At 39.4% G+C, this 23222-nt stretch overlaps 1 protein-coding gene across 1 annotated transcript; it reads left to right on the plus strand.

Moving 5' to 3' along the window:
• Positions 1-2339: 2339 nt before the first annotated feature.
• On the plus strand, positions 2340-21984 carry emsy (EMSY transcriptional repressor, BRCA2 interacting). The gene is made up of 20 exons (XM_083890503.1): positions 2340-2479; positions 3631-3739; positions 3998-4097; positions 4248-4322; positions 4395-4570; positions 4660-4815; positions 5695-5954; positions 6033-6273; positions 6856-7074; positions 7151-7300; positions 8497-8670; positions 8747-8883; positions 9269-9442; positions 12722-12908; positions 13269-13436; positions 14904-15059; positions 15195-15307; positions 16098-16703; positions 19344-19748; positions 20507-21984. The coding sequence occupies exons 1-20, from the start codon at positions 2477-2479 to the stop codon at positions 20687-20689; spliced, it is 3792 nt and encodes a 1263-aa protein (XP_083746629.1). The 5' UTR covers positions 2340-2476; the 3' UTR covers positions 20690-21984.
• The last annotated feature ends 1238 nt before the right edge of the window (positions 21985-23222 follow it).

A 23222-nucleotide genomic window follows, 5' to 3' on the forward strand; every position in this document is an offset into this window, starting at 1 on the left:
TTGAATTAAACCGGCTCCTTTATTTTGCCTCCTCGCTGTGTTTCCATGTCCTGAGTAGAATCCCGTTATTCCAGCAGTGGGAGTGTTTGCATGAGACTGAAGAAGAGGAAGAAGAAGAGGAAGAAGCAGCCAAAAATACACAGATGTCAGAAATAACGTGAACAAATTATGCTTATTTTCCTCTTTGTGGTTTTGACTATGTTTCATTTGTCATCCTCGGTTTTCTGTGGAACAAAAAAAAAGAGAAACTTATTGCAAATGTTTTCCAAACATGAACTTCCAGAAGTCCAGCAGGAGGAAATAAAGGGAAAGTTCTTATTCTTCCTTGTGAAATGCTTCCATTATGACACTGCACTTTTATTCCACTGACCGGGAAAGTTGTGTTTTTAAAAAAGAAGAAGAAGTTCTTCAATAGTGAAACACTGTCTCCTGAAGGTTTGATCAAAGTCCCGCAGCGTCTGCGTCGAAATGGAAAAGCTGCAGATTTTGCACGTTTTCCTGCAGCATCTTCTTCCTCCACATCTGTTTGTTTGTTTATTTCCAGTGGATTTGCGTCTGTTTTGGATCCGCAGGTTTGTGGTTTTCGCTCCGCAATGGGATGTAAATGGAAAAAAAGGGAAACGCTCTTCCTCCTTCTTCCCAAAAGAGAGAAAAGGAGGAAAACCCACCTTCCACCCCGTTGCGTTCACGTTCTCCTCGTATTTCCCAAAACTTTGAAATAGTTGTTGAAAAGTCGCAACAACAGCACAATTTTTAAATAATTTCTAGGAACATAATGAATTTCAGAATAATAAAGGTGTATTATATCAGCACTCTACCCAAACTTTCTGTAAGGGGACCGAAATCATGATATAAATCACCACAAGAGAAAATATAAAATGTGCATCATGTAGCGACTAATTACTAACAAATAAAAGTAAAAAATTAATTAATTCCAGGCATTTAAAGTGTACACAATTAGTATTTTAATAATACATGACTGGTAAAATATACAGAAGCCCGTTTCCCCAACTTAATAGACTTAGTATCTCATTTTTATGATTGGTATTGAATTATTATGACTTAGAATTTAATTATTATCACTTAATATCTCATAATTACGACTTAGTATCTCATTATTTTGACTAACTATCTCATTATTATGACTTAGTATCTCATTATTATGACTCAGTATTCAACTATTATGACTTGGTATTTCATTATTATGACTACTATCTCATTATTATGACTTAGTATTTAATTATTATGACTTAGTATCTCATTATTACGACTTAGTATCACATTATTTTGACTAAGTATCTCATTATTATGACTTAGTTTTCAACTATTATGACTTAGTATTGAATTATTATGACTAGTATCTCATTATTATGACTTAGTATCTCATTATTACGACTTAGTATCACATTATTTTGACTAAGTATCTCATTATTATGACTCAGTATTCAACTATTATGACTTAGTATTGAATTATTATGACTAGTATCTCATTATTATAATGTAGTATCTCATTATTATGACTTAGTATTGAATTATTATGTCTTAGTATTTAATTACTATGACATAGTATTTAATTATTATGACTTAGTATCTCATTATTATTACTTATTATTTCATTATTATGACTTAGTATATCATAATAATCTCATACTTATGTAATAATATATCATGGTTATATTTTATAACCATGACATGTATGTTTTATGACTTAATATCTCATTATTATGACTTAGTATCTCATTATTATTACTTATTATTTCATTATTATGATGTAGTATTTAATTATTACGACTGTGTATTTAATTATTATGACTTAGTATTTAATTATTATGACTAAGTATGAGATTATTATGACTTAGTATATCATAATAATCTCATTCTTATGTAATAATATCTCATGGTTATATTTTATAACCATGACATGTATGTTTTATGACTAAGTATCTCATTATTATGACATAGTATTTAATTATTATGACCTAGTATTTAATTAATATGACTTAGTATCTCATTATTATGACTTAGTATTTCAATATTATGACTAAGTATCTCATTTTTATGAGATAGTATCTCATTGTTATGACTTTGTATCTCCTTATTTTGACTAAGTATATCATACTAATCTCATAATTATGAAATAATATCTCATGGTTATGTTTTTGTAAAGTTGTAATTCTCGATAGTGCCGATTGGTGGCAGCACGCAAACACCGCTGCATCTGTTCCCCTCACATTTGACGCGGAGAAGAAGAAATCCGTTCATCCACAGACCAAGCGTAGCTGGTTAGCAGACAGATATAAACATTGGAACATCTTTGGACGAAATCTGTCATTTAAACGGTTAAATTTGTTTGCTTTTTACCGACGGTTATTGCATAACAGGTAGAACATGCGGTAGCTTAGCGGAGCGTGTCGTGCTCGGGCATGTTTGTGTGGATGTGGGATTCGCCGAGGCCTTGAAGTTATCCTGCTAACAGATGGTAAGACATTTATTGGAGCGGCTAGGTGGCTAAGCTAACATCATCCTTCGCTGAGGTTTGCAGTGTGTAGTGAAACTAAAATACGACATGTTCGCCTGAAAATTAACCCTGGCATGACAACTGTCACTGTGGTCGTGTTTTAATGAAGTCGCCCGTGGATGGTGATGATGGGGCGGTGAAATGAAAGTCTACACCCAGCAGGACGTTCCGTTTCCCGTTGTACCAACAGAATCTGACCAGAAAATACACAAACTAAATGTTTCCTTTGCTCGCCCTCAAATATCGAACACAGGTCACAAATGTAAATGAATTTATCAACGCTAGGACCTCCTCTTATATTCCGCTTATATATATTTCTCTTAGTAGCAGCTGAATTAAATAAAATCTAGTTTTTCCTCTCTGTGTGTGATGGGGGGGTTTGGCCATTTTTCCCCCAGTATTTGTAGTTGTTGAGATGTCCAGTGGTGGGCGGTGCTGTCACTGGATAAATGTCCAGTATGTACAATTTAGAAATTTAAAATAAAATGATTATACTCTTTTTCTTTATAAAAGGTACAATCACCTAAAGGTATGAATTTATGTTTTAAGGACCCCAGAATGCCATTTTGAGCCACAATTGACAAAGTAGACATATTTGTAGTTTTTAATGCTAACTGACAGCTGCACAGGTTATCAAGGGGCATGTCATCATAACCTAACTGCATACATCTGGTTTTATTGATATATTGCATTTTCTGCAAGAAAAATCTTTTTCACTGTCAATAAGCGTGAACACTGTCCCAAAATGCAAAAATTGCACTTACAACTAAACATGTCTGGGTTTGTCTGCAAATATTCAAGACTTATTATTCTCATTCAACATAACGGAGAAAGTAAGACATTCACAGAACCTGTAACCAGATAATTTTGACATTTTATTAGTTAAAGACTTGCATCTTAATCATTTAATCAGACTCAGAAAAAACTAAATGATTCGAGCTGTGAAATAGAGAAGAAAAAGAAGATCCCATATTTATAAAACTGTGAAAATAGTGATAATAGTGATAATAATACATAGTACGTTTGGAAAACATATGGTGTGGTGTATAGAAGGGGGAAGCAAAAGCAGCAGTGTGGTTTTAAGAGAAACTTATTGTCGTCTCTCCACTTAGCCCATGATTCAGCTGGAGAAACCAGTCCTGACTGGTACCATGCCAGTGGTATGGCCCACCATCCTTGACCTGGGCAGGGATGAGTGCAAGAGAATTCTGCGTAAACTGGGTAAGAGTCGACTTTTGGTTGTGGTTAAAGACGCTGAATCACATTTGTAGGAAAGAAATGATCAGTCAACGATCGGTTATTTTCAGAAAATATTAAAATACATTTATCTGTGTTTCCCAAACCTTGAATTAATGATGATCTCAAAAGTCAGAGTTGTATGGAGCAGAGAAACCTGAATATATTCACATTTAACAAGCTGAAAGCTTGTTTCAGGATTGTACTGGCTCATCCTTTGACGTGTGTTCCTATATCTTCCAGAGCTGGAGGCTTACGCTGGGGTTATAAGCGCCTTGCGAGCTCAAGGAGACCTGACAAAGGACAAGAAGGACCTCTTGGCCGAACTCACGAAAATCCTTGGGTATTTGTCTTCGTAATATTTACTCTCTAATAGGGTTTAGTGTGTTTCCCTGCTCCAACACACCTGATTCAAATGATCAGCTCATCAGCAGGCACAAACGTAATTATTTAGAGGAACATTTTTCTCAATTTCTTCTTTCTTTACTCTCAGTATCTCAACTGAGCGCCATCGCGCTGAAGTCCGCAGGGCTGTGAACGATGAACGCCTCACCACCATTGCATATCAGTGAGTTAATAACTGAAGTTTGTTTGTAACGTCCAGTAAATCGTAAATGTAAATGTTGTTTGTTTTGTTCAGCATGTCCGGCCCCAACAGCTCATCCGAATGGTCCATCGAAGGACGCCGGCTCGTTCCCCTGCTGCCGAGGCTGGTTCCTCAGACAGCTTTTACTGTCACCGCTAACGCCGTGGCCAGCGCCACGGCCAATCAGAACGCGTCCCTTCCTTTGCCGGCCGAGACGGGAAACAAAGAAGGTGAGTGAGCACAGAAAGTCTCTTTTTCTTAAATTGAGTCTGATTTGAAGGGTTTTAAATAACACGTTTTAAATTTTCTGCCCCCGCAGTGGTTGTGTGTTACTCCTACACGAGCACCACGTGCACCTCCACCAGCGCGACGTCCACCACCGGCACTGTGGGAGCGACGGTGAAATCCCCGCGGCCGCCAAGTCCATCGTCTAACGTGGTGGTGTTGCCCAGTGGGAGCACCGTCTATGTGAAGAGTGAGTTTTAATCCAGGCACTCCATTTTTGTTACTAAACAATAATTACACGTAACCTATTTTCATATGAAGTGATGTTTGTGAGAATGTTACTGTTATATGGAAATTAAAATAAAGGAATCAGCCATTTTACTGAATTCAAAAAAAGAGAAATGTACAAATACTGAGAGAGAGCTTAAATTTTATTATTTTACAATTTCAGGACAGACTCTGTCAGACTCTTAGAAGATTTGAGGAAAGTTTTTTTAATTTTAATTTTAATTTTTTTAAGCTCTGTACAGTTTTCTATTTGAATATTTTTCATTTTTAATTGTTGTTTTCCAACTTGTTTTCGAACCAAACCTTGAAATAATGATGTTCTCAATTATTTCCCTCAATATTTTAATTTCTTTCTCAAAATGTGTTATATTCATTGAAAATAAGTGCCTTTCCTTCAAAAAATAAGTACATTTTAAAAAATGTATTTTTTTTTCCCTCAAAATTAAAAAAAAATTTCTCAAAATTTTTAAATTTTTTCTCAAAATGTTTCTAATTTTTCTCCCATTTATCTTTACTTTTTTTCTTTTTTTTGTACATTTCTTTTCTCAATTTTAATTTTTTCTCAAATTTGTTTTTTTGTTCCCTCAAAATGTTATCAAAATGTGTTATATTCATTGAACATTTTTTTCCCAAAATGTCAAAAAATGTTTCTCAAAATGTTATTTATTTTTCTCAAAATTGTATTTGTTTCTCAAAATTTGTTATTAATTGGAAAAAAAGTGCTTTTCCTTCAAAAAATAAGGACATTTCTTAGTGACTCCAAACTTTTGAACAGTAGTGTAAATTAAATGACTACTGTGTGAATAGTGCTCTTAAAAACGATGTTACCATTTCCCTGCAGGTGTGAGTTGCTCCGACGAGGACGAGAAACCTCGTAAACGCCGGCGGACTAGCTCGTCCAGTTCGTCTCCGGTGATGCTGAAGGAGGTGACCAAGCTTCCTCCGCCGGTGTCCAAGAACATCACGATGCCGGTGAGCAGCAGCCCCAAGATGAGCAACATCATGCAGAGCATCGCCAATTCCCTGCCGCCTCACCTGTCGCCCGTCAAGATCACCTTCACCAAGCCCACCATCCAGACCACCAACACCACCACGCAGAAGGTGACCACCACTCTCCCTCATATTAAAACACGCTCTGTCTCTGCGCTCACCGTCTAATAACGTCTATTTTGTCATCAGGTGATCATCGTCACGACTTCGCCGAGCTCAAACTTCGTGCCCAACATCCTGTCCAAGTCGCACTCCCACAACCACGCCGCCCTGTCCAAGGTGGGCTCCTCCTCCATGCTGACCGCGCCCACTCACAAGCAGACGGTGGTGTTTCCAGCCAGCTCCAGCCCTTCCACCATCCCCAACACGGTCGCCGTGACGTCGGTGGTCTCCTCGTCTCCCTCTGTCGTCATGTCAACTGTTGCATCATGTAGGTTCATTTACACATGAATATTTAAATCTTAAAGGTGTAGTGTGTAACTTTTAGGAGGAGTTGCTGCTAGAAATTGAATATACTACACATACTACTGTAAGTATAATTGCTTACAAGTAAAATTGTTGTGTTTTTGTAGCCTAAAATAAGAACTTTAATTGTACTTGGTTGTGGTTTTGTTACACTCTTCAGTCTCATAAGTTGTAATTAAGTCCTTCACACTGGACCTTTTTCCATTTAGAGACTAACTTGATTTTCTTTTTGGAGTTCGTTTTTGAGATGGAAACACCACTTTAATGACTTTTACCACCTCAACATAGGGCAGATATGTTTTTTTCTGCCGTCCTTAAAGTAGTATCACTTGGTATCCTTAAAAATCCAGTACAATCCAAACATCCTAGCATGCTTCATCAACAACAGCATTTTAGCTGAGTCATGTTGCAGGCTAACTTAAAAATAGCTTAAAATTGCTCTAGGCGGTTAATTCATCAGCACAAATGTGGTGTTAACCGCTTTGTCTTTTTAAAGAAGTGATATCAAGCCACTCCTACTTTAAAGCCTCAGTATTCGCCGTTGCAGGTGCTGCGTCGGCTGCCATGAAAGTCGCCTCGACCAGGCTACCCACTCCGAAGACCATGGCAGGTTCGCCCACTCAGATCCTGGCCCAGTTCCCCAAACAGCAGTCGCCCAAACAGCTGCAGCAGGGCTCGCCTTTAGGAGGCCACTGTGTCGGTCAGGCTCAGGCAAGCACCACCTCGCCAGGAGCCAAACCCACCATTCAGATCAAACAAGAGTCTGGTAGGGACACCTTTACTTCTGATTATGTTTCTCTCATAGATGTGTGTTTTGTTCCTGAATAAGTGTTTGTGTGTAGGAGTGAAGATCATCACTCAGCAGGTGCAGCCCAGCAAGATCCTGCCCAAGCCTTCATCTGTGGCTCTGTCCAGCAGCAGCTCCTCGCCCATCATGGTCGTCAGTAGCAACGGAGCCATCATGACCACCAAGCTGGTCACTCAGCCCACAGGTGGGTCAACTGAAATCTAATCTGTAGTAGTGTAAGTGTTGGATTCTGTACCTGTTACGAAGCGGTCACTTCACGAGTGGATTCTGTTGCTTGGGGATTCCCATTGCGACGATTTCCCATTGGAAATGTTTCACAAAAATTGCGTGATGCTTTGTTTTTTATGCGTATCCAATGCAACGCACGCGATGCCGAGTCAGTTCAAGCCTCGATTTGTGACGTTTTTCTGCAGTAATGTAGTTTCGTGGCTCATTATCTCTCAAATACAAAGACATCATAGTAGAGTTTGTAAAACCCTTTGATGTAAAATGAAGCATCCCGATGATGAAAGTCACATGCCCCCCCGTCTGAATGTCTGTCCTGCAATTACATAACTGTTCAGACTTGGCACAAAAGGCACCACTGTGGTAGAAATGTGACAGATATAATATCGGCAAACAAGCCCAAAGACATCGTCGTGCCAACAGAGAGACGATCTACACACAGTTTGGTGTGTCCAGTGCCAACTTTGACGTCGTTCAGACAAAAAATGCAAGAGATATCGGTAGAAATTGATAACGCACGGTGGTGCCGTTCGTAGGCCACATGCCAAGTGTGTGAAGCCTGTCAATTAGGGTTTTTTAGGTTTTATATCTGTTGCTTTTCTACTGACATCGCTTGCATTTCTTATCCAAACTGTGTCAAAGTCGGCGCCGCACCCAGTGATGCTCTTAGGAAGTCACTTTCCAAGTTAAAAACCTTTCAAGCAAACTGTTATGCTGCAAAATGCTGTAAAAACTAAGTAAGCTGTATTGGAAGCACTCAACATTCAATAAAACCTGTTTAGCTAAAGCAGTGTTAGAAAAGTACTGTAAAAAAATTGTAACACCAACTTTGATGTGGATCAAATTAACCCTGTAGGAGTTTGCAAAAGTACGACTCGTGAAAAATGGGCCAAATCGTACAAAAACGGGAACTGTGATTCAAAATGGCCGCCCTCCTGTCAGCTTTGGGTCATGGTTCCAAGAGAGTTTTTTGTAGATGTCGTCCTGATAGATATGTGTGCAAAATTTGGGGTTAGACAAAACCCTGTGTTGATGAAAGCAGCTGCGTGGGCTGTTGGATTGAAATACTCTAGGGGGTGCTGTAGAGCCATTTAACCAGCTGTGACCATTCAAACACACCACAAATATGTTGTAAATCTACATCTGTGTCTGCAGCGACTCAGGCCACCTACACCAGACCCACAGTCAGCCCCAACATCGGAGCAAGAATATCAGCCACCAGTGGAGGGACCACGTATGTGAAGACGACCAGTGGCAGCATCATCACCGTCGTTCCCAAGTCGCTGGCCACTCTGGGCGGGAAAATCATCAGCAGCAACATCGTGTCTGGTGAGTAAAAGTTCTCCATAGACGTTTGTTTGTGAGGATCAGTTCATTGATATATTTGTCTCTGCTCTGCTAAAAGGAACCACGACGAAGATCACCACCATCCCAATGACCTCCAAGCCCAACGTCATCGTGGTTCAGAAAACGACGGGCAAAGGAGCGACCATCCAAGGACTCCCCGGCAAGAACGTGGTCACCACGCTTTTGAATGCTGGGGTCAGTTTAACGCCAACACTGGACATTGACACATTATGTTTTAACCATATTTAGTGCTTAAAATCTCCTTTGTATTTAATATATTGCAGTAAATGTAGATTTGTTAAAATTTAAATTGATGAGATGAGATGTCAGACATTGTCTATTTCTTCATTTGGCCACTTGGTGTCGCCAAAGACTCAAACTTTACATTCAACTGTTCAATTATTCATGAAATGTACTAAATTCAGTGACTTAAAAAGAATATTAGAGTTATTAACTGCACGTTACTGCTTATTGACTTGAATCCCTTTGTTTTGTTGTATGCACATTGATGTTTTTCTATGTTTTTAAATTCACACTATTTCCTATCTATCTCTAAAAACAGTATGTTGCTGTTCCTCAGGGTGAGAAGAGCCTACAGGCCATCCAGGGCGCCAAACCCGCCATCATCACCGCCTCCAGGCCCATCACCAAGATGATCGTCACGCAGCCCAAAGGCCTGAGCGCCGGAGCCCAGTCCACCGCCACCAAGATCATCCCCACCAAGATCGTCTACGGTCAGCAGGGCAAGACGCAGGTGGGAAAAGTTTCTTCTCCGATTTTGATTACATTATCTGTCGATGTAGTTTTTTGTCCAAAGAAGAAGTGATGAGATTTTGGTGGTGATGTGTGAAACTGGGTCTCTAATAGACAACTAAATTATCTGTGTTAAAAAGTAAGTTATGTTCACACTCCAGGTCACATTAGGACCAAATCCACCACGGAATATTGTTGAATGTACCTTCTTTCGTAGAGGACTAAAAGAGATAAATACAGAATAAAATAGTTCTTAAAATGAACTATTTTAGCTGAGACAACTATTTTGATAATCGATTCATCGGTTTGAAGCTTGTTTTCATGATTAAAACAAGATATCTGATTGTTTTAGCATCTTGTGAATCTTTTCTTTGTTTCTTTGCTCCACGCAACAAAGAAATCATTAAAACTGAATCATTTTGGTTTGTGGACAAAAACAAGGCATTCGAGAACATCGTCATTTCAACGTTTGACAAACACTGATCGACGTTTTTTAACATTTTATGGACCAAACGATTAATCGAGAACATAATCTAACATTTATATAATTTACATCAATATAAATGTTGCTTGGTTTAACACACAGTCCAATAATCATATGACCTTTTGAGTGACGCTTGTCAGGTACATTTAAAGGGAAAACTGTGTCTTTTCTTTATTTAAATTAGTTCTACCGTCATAATTCGGTGACTTCTGCACTGAGATAGTTTTCCAGAGAAGTTTGTCATTTAATACATGACTTTATACAGAAAAGAGAAATCCCCTGCTTGTATTGGCTGAGTAGAATTTAAACAGGGGCTTTAATGTTGACCTTTTTCCTCTTCCTCCCCTTGACTTCCCTCATTCAGAGATAGAAATGAGTGTAAACCGAGTCTATGAATCAATGAAGTGAAAACAATCAGCTCTATTTTTTGCCTCGTGCTGCAGCGTGATCATGTTGCTCATATGTGACATTTAACCAGAAGTAATTCTTCTTTCTATTTTCTTTTCACAAATGTCTTTGTTTTGTCCATAGATTTGTTTGGTTTGTACTGATTTCATTATTTTATGGAAACCAGAAAATATTCACATTTACGATGCTGTAAAATCAGAAATCTTGTTTTAATTGTTTTTTAAAAAAAAAAAAAAAACAAATTTTAACTGATATATCATAGACGTTGAGCACAGGTTTTGCCTGGATTTTTCTGTGATTTAATTCTTGTTTTGTTAGCTTTTCAGTAGGAATGGACTGACAGGGTTCCCACAGGTCCTTGAAATACTTGAAAGTTTGTGAATTGTGGAAAAAATAGCCCTAAATAGTATAGCTGCAACAGAAAATGTTTAAAAAAAAAAAACATAGATCAGTCAAACGTGGAAATGACGAGTGTCTTGTTTTTTCCACAAACCGAAATGATTCAGTTTTAATGATTTCTTTATGTGGAGCAAAGAAACCAAGAAAATTAAAAATTTAAATTCACATTTAAGAAGCTAAAGCGATCAGAAATCTTGTTTTAATCATGAAAAAAAAAGCTTCAAACCGATGAATCGATTATCAAAATAGTTGACGATAAATAATCGGTGAATCTGTTAATTGTTCCAGCTCTACTAAATTGACATTTGTGCAAGAAAAAAGTGAAGTTGTACATAGACTCTAGGCCTACGCAGAACAAACGTGGAGTCCTAATCACGAGCGGCTCTCTCATCACCGTTGACGTGAGGTTCCGTGCAGAACAATGAGCGAGTAAAGTTCAGCAAAGAGAGCAAATGACGACCAAACACAGTAACAAAGACTGACTTCCCAGCCTCCCATCTTCAGCACAATCGGCACATCCAGTCCTTGAATTTGAGGGAATTTATCCTGGGAAGTCCTTGAATTTGACGTCAACAAATAAGTGATAAGTGAGCACCATGGCGACGCGGGGAAAGTCCCAAACCCTTGTTACCGTTGCTGTTTGATCAGAGACAAATGCTGTCATTGTGTGCAGGTGTAAGTCAAACACGATGGGATTTTTTAAAATTTTATTTTTATACCTGGGGATTTTTTTTCTTCTGTTTATATTTGAGGATAAAACCCAGGAGTGATAACTTCAATAGAAATTGTTGTTGGTTTTTTCGAACATCACTGTTACTGCAGTATTTCTGTCTTAAACACTCGTTGTCGAGGGTGAATTCCGTCATGTTTCTCGACGGTTTCAAGTTCCAAAGCGATGACGAGTGGTTGTTGCAGCAGTCGTCCACGTATCATGTTTCCTCTATGAAGGTCACAGTCATGAGGACATGGCATTTATTTACTCCAGCAAATAACACAAACAGTGTGTGATTGTTTCCATCTAAATTTAGTTTGAATTCAGCCTTTTGTTTTTAAGTCGTCGTGGGAGAGTCGAGGCCCGAGGTGACTCGGCAAGGTTTGCATAGCATTCATGTACAGTGAGTGAGTGAATGCACCCACTGTGAGTTTCATCATCAACAAACCACAAAGCAGGTCAGACAGATATCACAGTTTCCAGTGACGAGAATTGGCACACACTATCAGAAAAGGTTTATTTCCTGTCGCCTTAATATTTTTCAATACAAGCTTTCTGAGATTATTTGAGCTACTGATTGAACATGTAAATAAGGAAGCTGTAATATGACAAAATGAAACAGACTGAAATATGACTCGTACGTCTTATGACTCGATTCTTATCTAAGAATAATAAGTAAACCTTTTGAAGACGAGATTATGAGGAAATAGAAATTATAATTTGATTGAAAAACTACTATGTAGATGAAAAACTGCATTAACTTACTGGATTTTTTTTTAATGTGTTTTGAAGCCACTCCTTCAAGTGCAACACCGTGGATTCTGCAGAAATGATGACATTTAACAGGGTCATTGAATGCATTTTTTGGTTCTGTCACTCTGACTGTTCATCACATAACTGTCCAATGGTTTAGTCGATGGGCTTCAAACCTGACAGGTGTCTCGCTCAGGGCACCAGTGATGTGTGATGTGCCGACTTTGACTGAATAATTTGTCATTATTTCATTATTTGTATTCGTGTATGTTGTTTGAACCATACAAAAAAAAACGAAAACAAAAACAGACAAATTGAACAGGGCTTGAAGCGGAACTTTAATATACTTATTGTCACAATCAATAATCAAAAAGCAAAGCTGTAAAACCAAAAGAATGCCCTGTTCTTTCAAATGTTCAATCCACATTTTTCACATTTATTCAAATTGTGGCTGGTGTTTTATGGTAAAGTTGTGATAAATACACATTATCTCGACATTTGTTTTGTTTTTTTGTGTTTTTCAGGTTCTCATCAAGCCTAAGCCAGTGTTCCAGGCAGCGGTGATGAGCGAGCAGACCAGGCAGCTGGTCACGGAGACGCTGCAGCAGGTGACCCGCTCTGCTGATGTGACGTCGGGCTTGGACGGCTCCGCCAAGGACGAAGTCAAAGCCTTCGCAGAGGCGAGCAGCTTAGCCAGTGAGGCTTCACAAGGTATTTATGTGCTGCGGATAATATAAAATTGAAGACATTGAAAGTGTACACTCACTTTTAAGTGTGAACATTGTTGTTTTACATGTTTTTCAAGGCTTCATATGCTCTTCAACACACATCAAGTTTGACTGAAAATTTCCAGAACTTTGCTCAAAATTCCCAGTCGTTTAAAAATATTTTTGTCCCCACCTGTCCCTGCTCTACTGCTGTATACACACAAGCGCTCCCTCAGTCAGGTCTGATAGTCCTGCCTGTCAAAGGCTTTTTTCAGACGCAGCAGACCAATAACTTGTGCATCAACAGGCAACGGAAATCAACAAACACTAATCTATTTCGGACATTGTTTCCACCGTTCTCCAGAAGCGCAGCCTGTAGTGCATGTGTTGTCCACCAGAGAGCAGGATTGGACCGAGCAGGAAGTGTCCGTGGAGTCGAGTCCCACTATCATCTATCAGGAGGTTTCTGTGGGGGAATCCCAGTCAGCCACATCCACCATCAAAGCCCTGCTGGAGCTGCAGCAGACGAGCGGTGAGCCCTGTGTGTGTGTGTGTGTTGTTGTTGTTGGAAAATCACATGTCGAGTACACAGCTGTTCTAAGTCACGTGGACATGAACCACATTGTCAGGCTCCGAGCAGATACTTTTTCAACAGTTTACCTCATAATTAAGTCTTCTTTTCATCCTTTTGACTAATGAGTAAACAGTCAGAGATGAATTAGAGTGCAAGAAACCTGCAAATGGTCTCATTATTTTGAGATTGAAATTATGGAGAGAAATGGGATTTAGTCTTCATTTCATCACCTGAAATAATCCCTATTTTTGTTATATTTACACACCATGGAAACATCTGTTGTTTTTGCAACAGTCATGTCCGACTCATTTCTCTGTGATTTTGAGTCAGCAGTTACTAATATTCTTCTCAGGCACATTTGATTTCCACTTCTGGCTCCACTTAGAAAAAACTGTCAAAAATGTAAGCATTTCCTGCACAGATGTTTCAAATCAAAAGCCTTCCACTGACTCAACTCGCATCATCCTTTCATTTCTTGGTCGACTGTTTATGTGAACATGTTTTTCCCCAGAAAACTGTACCTTGGTATGTTTTGTTTTTTTTACTAAGAAGGAACTCAATTGTTTTACTCATTAAAAAAAAGTCAAACTTTTGGAGATGAAGATATGAAATAATACTATTTCTGATGGTATTATAGTTTATTTTGATATGGAATGATAAAAACAGTTTACAATATAAACATTTTAATGATGAAAAATGACTCTATTCAATTAAAAAACGTACAGAAATAACTTTATTATGTGGTGAGGCCGCACGTTTGACACCTCTGGCTTACTGCTTATAAACCTGAGCTTATTATCTTAAGTTGAAATCTGCATTTTGTGCACGGGCATTTTTGGTTACACTTATATTATATTATATTTTATCATTATTATTCTCATTTTCATTTGAAAAACATGGTTAAAATGACGATTGTGTTATATTTGTGAAGATCTGTCATAGAATAAGATGTGCATAGATTTAGACAATAATTGATATAAAATGACATTGGTTTAACCCGAGAACACTATTGCTCAAATTCAAAACACCATCGCTAACGCCTGTGATTTTTACCCGAGATAATAAATACACCCAATAAAAAGTACTTGTCATCAAAATATATCAAAACATGACAATACATGACACATTTCAGTAGTGTTCTTTTATTTTAAACTGTGTCATGTCTAACAAAATGAAAGAAAAGCATCATGAGAGAACCATATAAAAATGCTCCAAAATTACTGGAAAATTAGAAATTTGGGAACAAAACATTTCTAAAAAACAAAAAATAATGAAGATGAAAACTTGGTTTTCATGAAAATCACATACATTTATTTGGTGTTCTGGGGTTAATTTAATGATTCATGCGTTAGCACGTTGGGCGACTGAGTTGTTTTTAAATGTGATTGGAGTGAATTTGAGCCTTGTTGTTGTTGCTCCCTGCAGTGAAGGAGAAGGCCGAGTCCAAACCAAGGCAGCACACCATCGACCTGAGCCAGCTGGCCGTGCCCATCCAGCTGTCCCAGGAGAAGAAGCCCAGCCCGGAGTCTCCCCGCCCGTCCACGTCAGAGGCCGAACCCAGCAGCCAGTTCACCACAGCAGGTACAGACTCTCCGCTCTGTCACTTCCTCATTGGTCTGGAAGTTCACGGCTTCAGTGGAAACCTCAAACATCTTTGTTCACTCTGATCATGTGACTTCATGTGATTTCCCCCCCCCCCCCCCCCCCCGTTGCCAGGTAAAGTCAGCAGAGTGGGCGTGTCCTCGGAGGGCGACGGCTTCAAAGCGGCGGCGGTGGCCGTCGTGGTCGTCTCGTCCGCCGCTGCCGCTTCACACGGTCACAGCCACGTGGTGAGGACATCATTTCAAATAAATCTAACAAATAATAATAAATACATTTTAAAAAATGCAATTATTTATTAATTCATTCATATATAGTGCTACTTTTTTTAAATTTATGCATCTATAGATTTATTTGTACTTTCGCCATATTTTTTATGAATTTTCGCTTTGCACAAAAGCCGAAAGATAAAAATAAATGAAACAACTAATGTTGAAATATATATATATGTATAAATTAGTTCATGCAGAAATATAGACATAAAAATAGATGAGTAAAATAGAAGTAACTGAATAAATGCACGTAGAACGGCCTTTTTCATCAACAAATGATATTTAGTTTGTCATTTATTCCTGTATTTATTTATTTCTGCTTTTATGTTTTTAGACACACACACATATATATATTTATCTAGTCTATAATCATTCTCTATAGTCTTTAACAGTCTTATGTCGAGTCATTGAAATGAAGCTCCACATGCACATTTCAACAATTACTCTTTTAAATTCACTCATTATTTACCAGCTGTTTTATCTACTATTTCATATCAAATATCTATTATATAAAATTAGTATTCTTATTATGTGAAGAAATCCAATTTTCCCTAAAATTAAAAATTAATAATAATTAAAGAAGTTATTTATTGCATTGCTTTTCTCCTTTAAAAAAAACAAAAAAACAATATTCATCTTTACAAACTCTGAAATGCAGACACATCAGTAAATGATCATATATAATAATGTGGTAATGTTGCGTCTGTTGCTCTCTCCTCATCACTCGTCTCTCTCTGACTCTCTGTAGCAGGCGTCTGACAGTCACAGTAAACCTGTGGTGGAGGTCAGCGAGCTGGAGGGCGACACCTTAGACCCTCAGACAGGTTTGTTCTACCGATCCACGCAGCCGACCACAGAGTCTGTGAAGCAGACCTCCCTCTCTGCAGGCGCTCAGCAGCAGCAGCCGCAGCCACAGCCACCGCCACCTCCTCTGAGCCAGTCTGAGGCCGAGTCGAGCCGTCACACCTCCACCACCACACAGGCAACACCTCCACCACTGCCGCCACCACCGCCTCCACCTCAACTGCAGAGCAAACCTCAGCTGAGTCAGCCGTCCTCGTCCTCCACTCCTCCTCTGACCAAGAAACTCCCCAAACTACGAGAGCAGAGTCAGCCGAAACCGCAGACTTTGACCCCGCTTCTCAAAGACAGAGCAGTGACCGCGCCGGCCCAGCCGGGGTTAAAGGTCGTCGCCCCGGCGACGCCGCCGCCCAAGCACCTGGTGACGCCGCAGCTCCCGAAGCTCCAGCAGGCGCCCACGTCTCACCACCGACCACTGCACACGGCCATGTCCCACCCTCCTCCTCTGCAGGCGCATCACCCTGTCAGCACTGACAAGACCAACGCGAGCCAGGTGAGTCACAACCTGAAACTGCATTAGTCAGCCTGAAATCTGGCTTTTAACGTCTTAAAATTACGGCAAACTCAGCTTTCTGTGTATTTTTGGAAATCTTTGTGAAGAATTTGTTCATTTAGACATTGTTATTTTGATTGTTTATCAGGGTTTCCCCCAGAAAACCGTCTAAGCCCGGTGGTATCTCTCGGGCCCACCGGCGGCCCATGGCGTTTTTGTAAAAAATAAATAAATAATTAAAAGCACTGGAAATGTTTAATTATGACTATTATGTGTTATTGTAATACATTTATTAACAATACTTAAACACCAACTATAGAGTCTTACAAAAAGAGACTCTTGAAATTAAATAAATAATATACATTTTTTTCACTTAAGTTAAATATTAATTAAGTAATCAGCCAGTGAATCTTAAAACAAGCCATGCAATGGTTACATTTAAAAGTAAAATAATCTGCCTCATCTGGTGCAGACAAACGGCTCTTTTATTTCTGCGCACCGCCCCTGCGCTGTTCCCTTCTTCCTCTCCTGCGCCGTTCCTCGTTCTGCGCTCCTGCGTCTCCAAGAGGTCTCTTCCAAAGCAGACTGGATCATTTCTCTACCTGTTTTATCCCCACATAAGAATAATGATCTTTATGACGAGGATGGAGTACAGTCGCGATGAGATGCAGGTGATCCGAGCAGATCTGAGATCTGAGTGAACATCGCGGAGAGTTCATAAACTGTGCCGCACGCAGCCAAGTTTCACTTTTGCGCAGAGACTTTCCAGCATTTAACAGGTGCTGTTCCACCGTGTTGTAGCTGTGTTTCGACCGCCAAATTATCGGTGCATCCCTAAATATAACATCTTTATTGACAAGAACGATGTAACCGTAATAATGACGCACTTGATAGCGTGACACTTGTTTCAATCGGCACCTGGACAAGCGTGCGCTGCGCTGATTACTTGGGGGTGCATGCGCTCTTGTTCCCCGGTAAAGAAAAAGCCGTGGTGTATAAAAAAAAATATATTTCAAATAAATAAACAAGCAACGCTAAGCCTGGAGGCCCGCCAGACTTATAATACACTGGGGGAAACCCTGGTTTATATAATGAGAGCACACATGAGGAATATGAACAGATAATGAAGGGTGTAAATAAACGTTGTGCAGAATAATTCTATGAATCTTCCGCTTGAGCACATGTGAAAGTCGTGTTCATCGTCGTCTGCTCACTTCCACTTGAGTTTCACTGGTGTTTTCTCTTTCTCTGGAAATCCTCCTCACTCTCGCTTTGTTTTTTGACTGGAAATATCATGGATTAAGGCTTGGAAAGACAATTTCTGTGTGCACTGATTGCTCTGCTACAAAGAACCTGCTATTGTACGCATGTTTTATGAATATAAGGTCTTATAATTGATCAGAGATGCATTGAAAAAGGTCTTAAATGTCTTAAATGTGTGGTTTTCACCAGCTTCCTCTTTACGTCACCACACACATTCCAAATTATGGTCATGTGATAGACATTTTTAAGGTGAAATAGATTATCTCACTGAACAGTTGGATAAATGAAAACGTGATAAAATGAAAAGTCCTTTCTCGTTCTATCTGAATATTTACATACGGTTGACATGTTTTCAAACATAAAACTTTAATTCTTCTCTTCTCATGTTTTAATGTGATTTTAAAGACGCAGTCAGCTCTGTGGAGGTGAACTAAACGTTAAGACTTTCATAACTGATGTTTTCCTTGAAACAGACGTCAGACTGATAAGAGGCTGACAGGAGAAACACTGCAGCTGTTTCTCTTTTCCGTCTTCACTGTGGTTTCATTATCTATCGGTCAAATTACATATTTAATACATTATTTTTCTTTTTTAATAATGTTTTAGTCAGACAAATACAAAAAAGTACACTATTACAGTTACATGAATTCAAATATATTTCAAAAAAAATAAATAGATAAATTGTCTTTTATCAGTATTCGCACAGTCAGTTTTTTAATACATCATTTTTTTCATTGTTTTGTAGTCGTAAAAATATTCTTAAAATCCCACAGATTTATCGCTGTAATGAAATTGTCGATATTTCTCACATGTGGATGTAAATTAAACCCAGCGACATGAATGGAAGCGCAAGCATGAAGTCATACTCAAATTAAACTGCTTGTTTGTTTCAACATCTGCTCGATAAACAGTGTTCTTCTTCTTTTTTAGAAAAGGAAAACAGGAACACATGTTCTCCAAAGACTCGTAAAACACATTTTTTTAAAAGAGAGGAAAATGCAAAACATCAAAACAAACACCTTATGGTACATGTTTGGCTCACTAATTAGTTTAGTTGTTTGTTACGTATGTATGTTTATGTTTATATGTATACATGTGTGTATATATACCTATAGATTTATATATATATATATATATATATATATATATGCATACATACATATGTATATATATGATATATCTATGTACATATATATACACCTATCTGTGTTCGTATACATATATATATGTGTGTATACAAACATGTATTTTGTTTCTCAAAGAATAACTCATAAAGCAAAATGTAAAATCAAAACGTGTATTTTATTTCTTGAAGAATAACTTCTAAGGACGCAATTATTAACAGTATTTTATGTGTATTGTATTTCGTCTCCACAGCAACCCATCATCACACAGAGCGCCACCGTCACCAAGATCACGTTCGGCAGCGCCCACCATTCATCGCCCGTGTACAGCAGCGGCGAGGCCGCAGCCAAGCTGGTCCCTGAGTCCAGCTCTGCACACTCTGGAGATAAACCCTCAGTGTCGGACATCCTGAAGATCTCCATGATGGAGGCGGAGATCGACCCCAGCACCGAGCCCATGGTGGTGGACTCCTCCAGCGACTGCGGCCCCCTGGGTAAATCCCTGGACGTGCAGGCGGTGTCGGGCACCCTGGACTCGGGTCAGTTCATCAGCAGCTCTGGAGCGTCCATGCATCACTCCCACGGCAAGCCACAGCAGTTCAGCTGCATGCAGGGCCTCGCCGCTCAGAGCAGCAAAGACGACATGGAGGTGATCGAGGTAAGACGAACTGATGAAGTTCTCATTGAGATCAGTGTTCGCTTAAAGGGATAGCTCAGGGTTGTTTTCTTAGGTGTGGTGGAATGAGGTACTGACAGTCTGAGTTTGAGTTATAGACCAGTGTTTCACAAACTTTTCACACACTTTTTAAAGATGGAAACGAAAAGGTTGGGAAATTTCTGGGGTAGTGTTTGGGAATCTAACCCTCAGCGAATAAAATCTACACCTGCTTGAATCTGTAATAACTTAAGAATACATTTTTAGCTTTATCTCTAATGTTTTACAGCCTTATCTGATGAGAAAAGTATGTTTTTTGTCACTTTGTTAAACCGCTCGTGTTCCTGCACCAAAGTCCATAGAAAAAACCTGTGTTTTTAGCTCACATGGAAACAGGAGCTGCTGGTGTACTGCTGCCTCTTTTCTTACATTTTTAACACTTCAATAAAATCAAACGAAGGATTTCAAACACTAACGTGACAAAATAACATATTTAAAGTGTAAAAATGTAAGAAAAGAGGCAGCAGTACACCAGCAGCTCCTGTTTCCACGCAAGGTAAAAACGCTGGTTTTCTCAATGGACTTTGGTGCAAGAAAATTAAGCGTTTCCATACGTTTCCATCAGTACCTCACACCACCGCACTTCAAAACAAACCCCGAACTCCCCCTTTAACCCTGTGGTCAGTTCACTGGCACGTCAGTGTGCGTCTCTCCCAGCTGAGAAGTGGACTGACTGGGAACCTCGTGTGACTAACGTGCAGGTGATTCCTCAGTACGCCATCCTGCCGGACTCCAGCCAGTCCAACGTGGTGGTGGAGCCCAGCGGCTTCCTGGAGATCACCAACTACACCAGCCAGCAGCTGGACGAGGACAGTCCCATGGAGCAGGAGGTGGACAGCAGCAACGACGAGGCCACGGCCGCCAGCCCGCCCGACCAGCCGTAAGAAGACTCCTAAACACAGTTTAGGGTTAGCAGACGTTGCGTACGACGAGGGGGTGTCACGATCTCGGCCTTCAAAGGTGGAAAAACACAGCCTTTGTAGCGCGACTGACAACGTTAGTGTAAGCTATGTTATGATCGCAACTACGGAAACAACTCTCAAAATTCAACTGAAGCGAACACTAGCACTAAAGACGTGTTTGTAGCATCAGACACGTGACCTTATTCAGTTGTGGAAAAAAACAAACCGGATTTATCGCTCTTTTCCATGATATATTCACAGTTTGGTATGGTTTTTCCATTGATATATCGTACCTCCTTAACGTGGGCAACGAGTTGTCATAGCAATGGCTGCATGAAACTGCCGCGACGTGATTTTACCCCGCGTCACAAACACACAAGCAAGCGGCTTGGAAAGCAGTTGTTTTTCGCTGTAAATGAATCGTTAGACTCAGTTAATGACGCTTTTCCATGACACGGTTCTGGCACGGCTCAACTCGGCTTTTCCATTAGTGGCTAGCTTAGCAATATAATGATTAGCGATGGTACCTGGTGCTTTTTCTTAGTACCTAATCTGGCAAGGTTCCAAGCGAGTTAAGACGATACTGAAAAGAGTCATAAGAGCGACGTCCAACAAAATAATCCAACCGAACAATTCTGAAGTGTAGATCAGTTAAAAAACCTTAAAAGGTGCGTTAATCTCCAACAGTTAGCAAAGGAAATGTGTAAAATGGCAACATTTAATAGAGGAGTCTGGTGTGGACATCATATCACTTCAAAATGGGGAATTAAATGACAAAATAAAACAGTCTAAAGATGAATGGTGACAGTTACGACGCGTTCAAGGCCTACGAAGCAGCGAAAAGAAGAACTTTTTCCAGTGCAGTACAGAGGAGGACTGTTTTCAGTTGTGTAAAATATTAGTTTGTTCATAATAAACTCCCTCACATGTGTTTTTTATTGCCAGCGTGAGGAGTGATGCCTTGTAAAATGTGAGGAGTGAGGTGAGAGGCTGAAGTTTGAGAAAACACTGTGGGATGGTTCCAGCGTTCCTCACATTGTTACTGACACATTTTTTTTTTTGTAAAATAGATGATTTGACATTGTTTTTTGTTTTTGTGTGAAATTTCTTACTCATTCGTGTTCTACGTCAACGTTTGTCCTCCACCTGTGTTTCAAAAACAACACACAAAAAAGGTGGAAATTTACTCGTGTATTTTTGTAAAAAAAAAGAAAGTGTTGTATGGAACCATCACATGAACTTTGTCGTGGTTGAGATGTGGAGAGGACAAAGCTGGAGTGGTGCAGGGACAAATGTGCTGAACCTGTGTTTTTGTACGATATGTTGCTGTGAAGATTTCACTGTGGATGAATTTGCATAGTGTGTTTGAACTATGCATTTCTTTTATACCTTGAAGTAGACGGCAACTATTTAACCTGCACAATAAAACAGCTGACTAGTACTTTATGGGATTTATTTCATTTTTTATTTAACCTTTATTCAACACACGTCATAGTAAATATTAGATTTAGGAGACGGGTCAATAAATATTCTTAAACGTAAACGTCCACTCTGGTAAGGAGGAGCCAGTGAAGTGGAAAACAAGTTTTTGCATCACAAAAAAAACATTTACGACGATATTAAATACAATTTCAAAATAAAAGTGCTCGTTTTGACATTGTTTACACTGAAAAGAAGTGCGAGTACTGTCGTTTGGAGCAGTGGTGAGTAACTGGTGGTCCGCGGACCAAAAGTGGGCCGCTGGCGTTAATATCCGGCCCCATGGATATATGAAAAAAATGTTTTATTCTTTATTCAGTTTTAAGACGCAACTCACAATCTGTGGGAAAATAATCTGATTTTGAATTTCGCGTACTGTACTTCTTCTAAAACTCATTTTTCAACATTGTTACTTCAGTTTCATGAGTTTAACAACAACATGTTTTACTTAATCTGATTAAATTTGGCCTGAAATCTGGAAAAACAAAGTGTGGAGTTTTACGTTCCAACGAGTGACTGTAAAAACATATTTGTTGTGTTGTAATAATCATGTGAGCCAGGTTTTCATGTTTACTGTCTCTGTACACTTGGAAAAACCTAAACTGAACCAGGTCCTCAGAAATGAGGTTCTGCCTCATCAGGACCAGGCTTTGGTCTCCATGAGGACCTATCAGAAGATCGCATTTTTTAGGCCCTTAAACGATGTTGAAAATGGAGGGAAATTGGCACGCAAATCAGAACTGAGGAAACATTTGAAGATGAGATGAGAAAATACGTGGAAAACGCGTACAAAATGGCTCAGTGGTGCCCTCAAAGGTGAAAACCAGGTAGGACAACGCTGAAACTAAGTTGCACCAAATTCAATAAAAGTCGCTGGGAACATGTCAAAGGCCAGGACGAACTAAAAAATTTGGCGTCCATCTTCGTAAATGAACTAAGTCGTCACACACATTTATCGCACCTACGATGTGTCGATCTGTCCGAGGCGCGCCAAAGATGAAAAGTCAACAAAAGGTCTCGCGTGGTCACGGCAACC

The sequence above is a fragment of the Microchirus variegatus genome, assembly GCF_963457635.1.
Source record: "Microchirus variegatus genome assembly, chromosome: 5".
Classification (NCBI taxonomy): Eukaryota; Metazoa; Chordata; class Actinopteri; order Pleuronectiformes; family Soleidae; genus Microchirus; species Microchirus variegatus.